This window comes from Epinephelus moara, chromosome 4 (assembly GCF_006386435.1).
Source record: "Epinephelus moara isolate mb chromosome 4, YSFRI_EMoa_1.0, whole genome shotgun sequence".
NCBI classification, from domain to species: domain Eukaryota; kingdom Metazoa; phylum Chordata; class Actinopteri; order Perciformes; family Serranidae; genus Epinephelus; species Epinephelus moara.
Window position 1 is genome coordinate 4,131,832 of NC_065509.1, and position 11,481 is coordinate 4,143,312.

The 11,481-nt window shown below is 38.9% G+C and overlaps 1 protein-coding gene across 1 annotated transcript in view; it reads right to left on the bottom strand.

Moving 5' to 3' along the window:
* LOC126388651 (uncharacterized) overlaps positions 1–1,892 on the bottom strand; it is a 10,853-nt gene extending 8,961 nt beyond the window's left edge. Inside the window, exons 1-5 of the mRNA XM_050041870.1 lie at positions 1,832–1,892; positions 1,204–1,293; positions 788–1,070; positions 405–565; positions 6–272 (exon numbers count right to left, since the gene is read on the bottom strand). Coding sequence (XP_049897827.1) covers positions 6–272; positions 405–565; positions 788–1,070; positions 1,204–1,293; positions 1,832–1,892 — 862 coding nt within the window. The remainder of the gene's footprint in view (positions 1–5; positions 273–404; positions 566–787; positions 1,071–1,203; positions 1,294–1,831) is intronic.
* Between the last annotated feature and the right edge of the window lie 9,589 nt (positions 1,893–11,481).

Consider the following 11,481-nt stretch of genomic DNA (forward strand, 5'->3'; position numbering starts at 1 on the left):
ATTGCCATTGTCATTGAGGGACTTTCCAATGCGGGTCTCAGCACCATTGAGCCTATTGTGGCAACAATTTTTTCTGTTGGTGATGGTGACAGTGTCGATTTTATACTTCTTCAGGAGGTCCAGTCTCCACCATGGTTTTATCTGTCCTTGTGTGTGGGTACAGGATCCTTGTCCATAGATGCTTGCCCGATTTCCATCAATTGCATTTTCAGGGGGGCCATTCCACCCCACGGAGGACTGAGTTGCTTTTCCACCTTTAGCAATATTAGCACCTGGACAAAGCAGCATTTAAAATTATATATGGTTTAGGAGGGCACAAAAGTTTTAGATATTTGGATCTGACCAAACCCATCAAAGTAAAAGCAGTCAACTTATTATCGGATAGTTTAAATGGTACACATCACCATTTGGAGTGTTTCCTGAAGGCTGACCATTGACCTCCACCTCACACAGCGTCAGATATTCTGGTCTTCCAGGAATCACAATGTTTACATACTGGCCCTCCATTCCATTACACACAAACGTTTTGGAGGTCCCAGCTGGAATAGAATGGATAACAGCACACCTGAAGAAAAGGAAAATGAAACAGAATTTTGAGTAAAAGAAAATGAAAACTTTGCATAAATCTTACTAGTAGTTGTTTTTAGATAATGATAATGCTATTGTGGTGAAAAGAAATACAGGTTTCTCTTCGGAAAATATGTAGATATCCATTGCGCTAATTTCTGTAACATACACAACCAGTGTACAAAGTTTCAACCTAATACATGACAGAAAGTGTTGTTACCTGGGATTAGCATTGCCATTGTCACTCAGGGAGTTTCCGATGCGGATCTCGGCACCATTGATTCTTTTGTGGCAACAATCTTTTCTGTTGGTGATGGTGACCGTGTTAATCTTATACGTCTTCAGGAGGTCCAGTCTCCACCATGGCTTTCTTTGTCTACTTGTGTGGGTACAGGATCCTTGTCCATAGATGCTTGCACGGCTTCCATCAATGGCCCTTTCAGGAAGACCATGCCACCCCAAGGAGGACTGAGTCACTCTTCCACCTCTAGCAATATTTTGATCTGTACAAAGCAGCATTTAAAATTATATATGGTTTCAGAAGGGCACAAAAGTTTTAGATATTTGGATCTGACCAAACCCATAAAAGTAAAAGCAGCCAACTTATTATCGGATAGTTTAAATGGTACACATCACCATTTGGAGTGTTTCCTGAAGGCTGACCATTGACCTCCACCTCACACAGTGTCAGATATTCTGGTCTTCCAGGAATCACAATGTTTTGGTCTGTACAAAGTTATGAAATGTCATATTGAAGATAGATTTAGAAAGGCACACATACATTAAATCCAAAATTGGAATTTATTGAGGAAATACATTCAATTTGATTGAACCAATTATGACTGTTCTCTGAAAGTTGGTGATTTGAATCATCATCTCAGTTGAATAAGATTGCTTCAAGTTGAGCAACCTTTTTTTCTGCTAGTAAGTGTGTTGTACAGTACTCGTGGGGACACTCTGGTCCCCAGATTATGCTGTGGAGTGAGAACTCCTGGTACAGAGAGCTACAGTCGCAGCAGCCTGGAGGAGGAGAGACTCTGCACTGTAACGGTCTGACATAACTTTATCTTCTTTTTTCTGCTTGGAAGTGTTAAATTTACAGCTCACACCACACCAGCTTAATACAACCCAGTCTCTGGCTTTTGTTTAATAGTTAGTGTTGGCAAAAAATGTTGTTGCACATTTCAGGTCCATTTTCAACTCAGTTAGCTTGTCAACTAACTAACTAATTCTGAGTCGAAACCAGTTAAAAGTATAATCTCACCAGAATGGCCACTTGTCTGTCCTAGAACCACCAACAAGACAAAGACCACAGCTGGAGTCATCATCCTGTGGAGCAAGTTAAAACTCATATAATGTTATTAAAGCTTGATGATCTGTAAATACCTATGCAAATACTTTTACACATACATACAAATGTAAAACACACATCAATTTAAGGAAAAGTTTTTGGCCACGCCTGAACTCCACCTACACTGCACAATTTCCATCTTTATACAAACATGCCCAAATCAAACTGGTTCTGTATACATAGCTGTGTTTAGATTATACTAGAAGTGTGTATGGTTTACACTTCAAGATGTTACATTTTTTTTGTCAGCTATATTTTCTGAATGAAAATGTTTTACGTTGCCAAGAATACTCTTCATACAAATATCTGTATGTTGAGCTGCCAACACATTTAGGTAATATTTTAACCAGTCCCACAAATTAATCAAATAATACAACATAATTTGTATTTGACATTTAATAGACCAGGAGGTTAGTGGAAGAACATAAATGATTTTATTTGAAAACTGGATGGGAGGAGGCCCAGGTTGATTTTAAAATTGTCTACAAACTGAAAAATTGAAAATTGGTGGGGGAAAAAGCCATAAATCCCCATTGAGCCCAGGTGCAGTTTTTAAAGGAGACTGTGCATGAAATTTGAGCAGGTGCAGTTTTTAAAGGAGACTGTGCATGAAATTTGAGAAAATTCAGGTGAAAATATTCATTTCTTATAGAACTGAAAAAAATATATATATTTTTTTTTAAAAGCCCTGTTGATCAATTTTCATGCACTTTTAAGACAGTCACTAACTGCAGGTTCTCAGTTTACTGTCTTCTGTCAAGTTAGGCACAGTGTCAGACTACACCAGATAGGATGTATGAGGTAAAAAATCACACCTGTGGAACATCAGTCTTCTATTGAACACCTAATCTGGTGAAAAATGATCAAATGCTCAAATGCTGATGTTTCAGATTGACTGACTTCTGACTCTGAAAAATAAACAGTGTTACGTTTGTAGCAAACTTTGTCCAAAAGGGAACTGGAAGTGGTGGTAGAGCAAGAACATTACTGCAAAAAATTTGACAGTTTTTCACATCTGTTCAGAGCACATCATCTGTGCATATTTGTGTAATGCATTTGGTGACACTACTAAGTCAGTGCCAAATGGTCATCCCTACCACCCTCTGTCTTAATTCTCTATGATTAATAAGTTAATGTTTGTCTATATATGCAGATTTCAATAGTTGCTAGTTGGTTTCACAATGCATAGAGTTAAATTAAGCATAGGTATAGGCTACTCTACATAGGAATGTAAACAAAATGATGCAGGGTGTTGTTCACTTTTTGTCTCCTGCTGATAGTTAATGTTGGTTTTGTTGTTTGTTTGTTTGTTAGGCTTTTGCAATACATGTTTTAAAAATAGTCAAATCTATAGAGAGCAATCCCCCTCCTTATCTCTTTGTTTGCCCTCTATAGTAATATCACTCCCACTCAGAACAGTTCTGAACAAAACATTTAACTGACACATCTTTAGATCAAACTCACCCCAGCAGGATCTCTGTCAGGATTTAGACATAAAGGTCCAAAATATGAATAAACCAACAGGGAAAAAGGGACATGACCATGAGAACAAAGAAAAAGTAATAACATTGTGAATTAGAAAAAAACAAAAACAAAAACATTAGTAACATGAACATTAACATAACTTGTTTACTAGTATAATTTAGTCACATTATATTTATATAATTGTTATTTTAACAACTGATATTGAACTTCTAAACTTTTAGTCTTCTGGAAGCTTGAATAATAAGTATCATTTCACAAAACTCCTTGCCCTAGCTCTGTTGCATATTCAGACCTTCAGAACTTGCACGTAATTATTTTCACACACTTTTGATTATAACCTTGTCATAACCAAGCTGTAGCATAAAAATATTTCTGATTTAGATCAATTTTTCAATTCACAAAATTACATGTGCAAAATATATTTAATCAATAATTCTACCAGAGACCTACCTGGAAACTCTCTCGCTCCGTGAAAGCAGCTGTGATCTCCATGTGTGCATCGAGAGAAATCATTTTTATACTTTAGTGCAAAGCATGATTGACAACTGTTGGATTAATTAACATCCTGATCAAATAACACATGTTGGTTTTGTATCCCATTCAGAGGTCAATGTGACTGTCTGACTCACTTGATGTCTCAGAGGGCACACCCTGTGCTTGCTCAAATAAAGTTTGTGGAAAGTGGTAGAGGCAGTGTACAGCTACATGTAATAATAATAATAATAATAATAATATAATGATAAACTTTGTTTATATAGCACTTTTCTTAATAATGTTACAAAGTACTTAACAAGAAGAGACAAAACCAAATAAGGTACATGGCAAGTGACTGAAAAGACAGAAGCAAAAAACAGTTAAAATGAATAAATACAAACAAAACAAATTAAAACAGTATAAAATAAAAGCAGCCAAACATTCCCAAAAGCATTTACAAAGAAAAAGGTTTTAAGACGAAATTTAAAAGAAGCAAGGGACTTAGTGTGCCTTAGTTTAATAGGCAGAGCATTCCAGTGTGGGGGCTCTAACAGCACAAGCACGATCTCCCTTTGTCACAAACTGTGACCTGGGAGTGGTCAAGAGGGCACATACTGTGTCAATAAGTCTGTAATATATTTCAGAGTCCATTTAAGGCCTTAAAAGTGAGTAATACAATTTTAAAATCAATCGGAGAACTAACAGGGAGCCAGTGTAGGGAGGGGTGCACAGGGGTGATGTGCTCATGCCCCTTTGTCCCAGTAACGAGTCGGGCAGCAGCATTTTGGGCCAACTAGAGACGATGGAGGGAGCTCTGACTAATACCTGAGTAAAGTGCATTGCAGTAATCAAGTTGTGAATAAATAAAAGCATAAACAACTTTTTTTCGGTCCGTGAGGGATAAAAATGACCTAATTTTCGCAATCATCTTGAGCTGAAAGAAACAAGACTGAACAATAGAGTTTAGAATCAAAAATCACACCTAGATTCCTAGCAGCCTGCTTAATATTCTTTGACAGCTCTCCCAGATTAGCACCAGCGGAGCTGATGGAATTTGGGGGACCGAACAACCGACTTCCGATTTCTCAGCGGCTTTTGGGACATCCAGGATTTAATGTCAGAGAGGCAAAATGAGAGATTAGATAGGCTGCTAGAAACTGTGGTTTTTTAACGGCATGTACAACTAAATACCATCTGCACAGAAATGGTAAAGCATATCATGAGTTTGGATAACCTGGCCAAGCATGTATATGGAAAACAGAAGAGGGCCAAGGACAGAGCCTTGAGGGACCCCACATCTCAACTGGGCTGAGGAAGAAGAAACATTACCCAGGGCAACAAATAGTGGGTGAATAATGGCATGCTTAAAGCTGTCAGGGAATGAGCCAGAAACCAAGGAATTGTTGAAAATTTGTAAAATAACAAGGCAGACAGTAGAAAATACCTCTTTGAGGAGCTTAGTTGGGATGGCATCAAGGGTACCGGAGGAGGAGTTCATGTGGGAGACTGCATACACTAGCTCAGAGGTTGTAACAGGTTGAAACTGAGTGAAAGAGGCTGAACTGACATGAGGAACAGAAATAGAGCAAGGGTCAGGCTGGATTTGAGACCTGATGTTCTCCACTTTATTTACAAAATGGGAAAGAAATTTCCCAGGCAGCTCACATCAGGCTCAGGAAAAGAAGCACCAGTAAGAACAGAATTAATAACCTTAAAGAGGATTTTAGGATTATGGTTGTTACTTGAGATTAGATCAGAGAAATAGGCAGATCTGGCATCTTTAACCACTTTCTGATAACTGAAAATGTGATTTTTAAGGGTTGTATGTGTTATTTCTGACGTATTGGCCTTCCATTGTCGATCAGACTTGCTACACAGAGTCTTTTAAGGGCTCGAAAGTGGTCACTCAGCCAGGGGATATTATTTGATTTTAGTTTCCTGGATTTAAATGGGGCAATTTGGTCAAGGATGGCTAGGCACTGATCACTGAATAACTTTAGCAGTGCATTGGTGTTGGGAGGAGGTATAGCAGAGTTAAAATGACAAGAATTAAAAGCACTGCAGAATTTTGCTGCAGAACCAGAGTTAAAAATGCCAGAGCAAGTTGTAGAGCAGGGAGTGGAAATGGAAAGCTTTAGCAGGACTTTAAAAACAGCAGCTTAATGATCAGTAAAAGGGAAGTCCACCAAATTAAGACAGTTGAGTGAGAACCCAGATGAGAGTATCAGGTCTAAAGTATGATGAATGTGTGGCTCCTCTGACAGATTGCACAAGGTTAAAAGACTCTAAAAAGATCTAAAAAGCTGGAGGTGAGGGAATGGGAGGGATAGCATACATTGATATTAAAATCGGGGTTCTATGTTTCCCGGATTCTATGTTCCCCACTTAACCCTGCAAAAAAGCTTTGATGTTCCCCGCTTGCACAGTCTTCTTTTTTTTGACTGTCTTTTTCTCTCTTCTTTCTCTGAAATAAATCAGACAAATTAGCAGTGAAAACTCCCAGTTGATTGCAGAGATATGTAAAATCTCCAAACTTGTTGATTTCTGTTTTCATTTTCAGATGTAACTATAACATTTAAAGATATATAGTTAAACACAGTGGTTCAACCCATGTGATGTTTCTGCTGTGCTTATTTCAAGTACTGTGTTGCTTTTCTCACGACTTTGATAAAGGAAATCTACTGGCACAGAAGCTAAACAATGAACTGCTGTGGACGGGGCTGCAGCAAAGGTATTATGGTTACCTTAAGAAAATCCATATCAGTGTGAGTATTGAATATTTGCTCCACTTTACCTTACACATTTACTAATTGAGGCTATGGTAGACCAGCAACTCTGTGTTTTGCTAAGTAAAATGACTGATTTGTCAATGAAGTCTGGTGGCTTTGATAGAACAGCTTCAGTTACCAAACAGAAAAAGCTTTCTGACAGCAAGGTAGAGTTAGGAAAATATTCTAAATATAGGGTACACTTCATTTCTGGTGACCTTTTTTTAGGTGGCTAAAAATGAAAAATGCTCAAAAAATAATCTTAAAAAAAATCAGAAATGAGCTCTGGGTCCCTCTTTACCCTCCTTTATTCTTAACAAAATCAATCAATCAATCAGGAGAGAAAAAAATATATTTATTTACATGTATGAGAAATGTGAAGTCTTTGGCATTTAGACCCCATCATGATGTCATATATTCCAGGAGGGTGGTAAAGACGTAGTAGATTAGGGAACCACCCTATGGAGTCTAGACACTGGTGATGGTAATTGTGGTGATGGGATGAGATTAAGAGGAAGCTGAGGATCTGGGTGTGAAGAGGAATGGGCTTTTGATGAGCTTGTCCTGGGCTCTGGATAAGGTGACTGGAAGTGAATAGGGTGGAGGAGGGTGCGACAATTCCCCCTAAAATGACAGCTGACAGGAGCAGGGAGGAGAACAGATTTAAAGTTTGGCAGCAGCAACATGAATGGCTGAGGGAGATTGTGGCAAAGCTTGATTGGCTAACCAGGAGAGGGAACATCCATAATCAGTTGATTGGAGGAAGCAATGGACGTGGGATAGAGAGAGAAGTGTGAATGAATAGCATAAAGAAAGTCTTCCAGATTGAATTTACGCTGAGCTTCACTATGGTGATTGACTAAAAATGTATAAAATAAATATTATTAATCTAAATAGGTGATTACTAATAGTAGTATTACCCTCTTTTATTGCTGAGTGAGGTGGTTTGCAGTAGGGGGCTTCTCCGTGTTTCCCAGTCGCTCCACACTGTGCATTTATTGGATAATAATCCAGTTATTATTATATATTATGCACAATGTAAGCAAATTATCAGTTAAAATAATAAAAATCATATTGGATCATTTGCCTGGTTTTCCTTGTTAGAAATCCCTTGTCAGATTTTAGTAAGTTAAACGGGCACTGTGTAGGAATTTCTCCCATCTAGTGTTGAGATTGTATATTGCATTCAAAAGGATAGCGCACTCTAGCGCCTCACTGTTTCAAATGTGTATTGCAACAACGGTAGCTGCTGTGTACCAAAAAGCTATGATAACATTGATGAAACCATGTCATCCGATACTTCATGGAGTATTCATTCAGGCTCCTACACAGACACACTTTGACAAACCCCCTCCTCACCATGCTGGCTGTGTTTACAACGTAGGACTGTTGGGGCGGGTGTAAATCGAAACAAACTAATCACATCTTGTCTTTTGACAACTGACAAGTGGCTCAACCCCACACACCTCATCCCTCTCCTCGCAACACTGCGTCGCTAACAGCTGTTAGCGCTGTTAGTGACCAGTGCCGCTAACAGCACTAACAACGCTAACAGCTGTGAGTTGATAAATTATACATTGTTGGAATTGTTAGAACATGAGAAATATGAAAAAAGTTTACTTTTTGTTTTACAAACTGTCTATGGAGGCCATTTTGGATTTTTTGGAAACGCCTTTTACAAAAAAAAAAAAAGTCAGGTTCCATGCTATGCAGGTGTTTACTTTCTATGGCTAAACATACATTTTATTTATTCAGATATTCACATAAACTAAGAACAATCACTTGGATATGCATACAAAGCTAGGGCTGACCTGCCTGCAGCCCGCGAACGCACGCTATATTAAATAATAGTGCACTCAGGCAGCGTCAAACAACGTCAAAATACGTCCACTAAAAGTGCATTTTTTTCACACAGATAGGCTCGGATCGTTAGTATAATTATTCGTCAACATAACAGAAAGGAGAAATGAACGTCTGTGTTTACCTTTAGCTGGATTCGGACATGTTCCTCTGCCTGTTGCAATTTCAGTATATGTGCCACCGAAGTAACACTGCTCCCTCTCTCTCCTCGTCCGCTCTTCAATTTAAACGAGTTCTGCATCCGTGTACGTCCATGTACTCCGTGTTCAAATAAATATGGGCAGTCATCAAATTCAAATGGCTCATCCAGATCCAGTTGGTCAAAATCGGGTTAAAATTCGGACATGTTTGTTGTGGTAAGTCAAAACACTCAGAGAGGGAAAGTCTGGCGCTGAAATCTCACGTCTCGCGAGATTTGAGTTGTTGCAGAAAGTTACCGCTGGAGCGACCTTACAAACACGAGGAGTTACTCTGTTTGGAGTAGTCATGGCTGAATTTTTATTTATGTTGTCAGATAATTATACTAACAATCCGAGCCTATCTGTGTGAAAAAAATGCACTTTTAGTGGACGTATTTTGACCTGCAGGCAGGTCAGCCCGAGCTTCGTACTGGAGAAATGTCAAATATTGAACAACCTATCACTTATTTAGACAAAAGTAGATCGGAAAATAGGGCCCAGGTTGAAAAAAAACATTAGTTCCCCTTTAAATCTTATACTCTCTATAATCTTATTTAGGATGTCATGCCAACAGATGTTTTTGTAGCTTGAAATGATTGTCCACCACTTCTGATTTTTAGCTGACAAAATGTCTGGCCTACAATCAGCTTTTTGCTTATTAAACAGACATCTAACCTCACAAACCAGGAGGTTCTCAAAGCCGGAAAGGAAACAGAAAATAAAGTCCACTTTTAAATGGTTCAATAAGAGTCACTGAATTATTTACTGGTTTGCCAGTTATTCTACTATTCTACTGTTCTTACTTTTTGTTGATCTTCTTTACTTCTTTCAAAGTTTTTCAGGCACTTCTTCACATCTGTCTTCCATGACTGGACTGAGATAATTAGATTCTTGTAGAGCAGTGGACATCACAGTGTGATGTAATGCCTATTTTAGGCTGGAGTGCCTGCTCTCCTGTCTGGTCTAAAGGTCTGGGCCTGAGAGAGTGAGGAGGTGGAGGGGTCATAAAAGTGTTGAAGGTCAATCCAGCTGTCTCTCATCAGCAGCCTTCCTTAGTCCACAGCTATGTGCAAAAACACCAGGAAGAAAGGAGGATCACTGGTCGGATTCCAAACGATGACACTTCATATTGTGAAACCTACTGCTAAATGTCAGCAAAACCAAAGAGTTGGTTGTTGATTTGTGAAGTGAGGAGACACTACCCTGTCTACATCCGTGGAGCTAAGGTGGAGCAGGTTAAAAGTTTTAGGTTCCTGGCAATCAGCATCAAAGAGGAGCTAACATGGTCATCACACATCTCCATCCTAGTAAAAAAAAGTTTAGAATTTGATGTATTTTTTTTTAAGGAAACGTAGGAAGGCAACATTCCCCTGCAAAGACAAGCAATAGAAAGCATCCAGACTGAAGACATTACAAACTGGCATAGGATGTGCACAGCCTGGGACAGGAGGGCTGATTAAAACCACCATTGGTCATTGGTGAGGTGAGGTGCCTGCACAGTGCACAAAGGATACTCAAAAAGACAATGTGTCAGTTAAGATTCTCAGCCATCCAGGTCATGGTAATCGTAAGTGCTATAATGAATAACTTCAGAACAGAAGAGGCTTCTTGGATGAGAGGCGAAACGTCTTCAAGAAACACAAGCAAGTCCAGTTGCCTACATTATACCACTTACGAAAAAGACAATGGCTCAAAGGCAATATTTAACATGTATGCAAAGTGTTCAGTGTCAGTGGATTTTGTTTGCTTTCCCACAGTATCCATTCCAGGCAACTAAAGCACGACTAATGTTTATTAGCAGCATGGCTCTATGGATGGCATTGTCAGTGTGATAATTTATGGGTTCGTCCAGACTGAAATATCCCAACAGTTTGTGAATAGACTGCCATGTTGTTTTGTACACACAATCATGGTCTCCAGAGGATGAGTCATAAAAACTCTGGTGATCCCCTGACTTTTCCTCCAGTGACACCCTTACATTTTGGTTTTTAACAAAACTTCTTGACAACAGTTGGACTGATTTCCATGAAATATGGTGGCTAGGTGGTAAACATTATACCTGCTCAATATCAGCATGATAGTATTGTCATTGTGACCATGTAAGCCTGCTGATGTTATCATTTAGCTCAAAGCATTGCTATGCTTAAATCTACATAAACTTTTAGGGAACTTGGGTGCAACAGAAACAAGCTTCATACAACATTGGCATATCTTCACCCTTAAGTTTATATTTGGCATCTTCAGGCCAGAAGAACTTTTAAATAGTTCTGAAAAACCTCCTTAGCTCCTGTGATTGGTCCAGATGTAAGTGTACATTTTGCTGAACAGAACCAACCACCAAAAAGGTATGAAGGTATGTAGTTCTTGAGGGAGCTCTCCAGTGGGCAGCTCCTCTCAAGGGGTCCCCAGAAGTGTTGGGTTTGAAAATGCCCATAGAGAACTTGTTTATTATTTACATGTCCAGTGGTTAGGGAGTAACATCATCATTCAAGTCTGGTTTTGTTTCCCCCACTAATTCTTTCATTCCTGTTAGGATTACTGAAGGCAGCGTGCAAGACCAAAAATTACACATAGTCCACACCATACATCTCTTTTGAACATCTTTTTTAATCACTGAAAAATATCAAAAATAGCACACAACAGCAATAGAAAAATGCCAACATTCTTTTTTTGTGTGTCTGTGTGTGTGCATATGTGTGTAGGCGTGTGTGCAAAGCTACCTGTGTCTGGCTGAGATCATTGCACACAGGTACATTGCATTTCCCACATCTATTGTTGACTTTGCAATCTTTGTTAC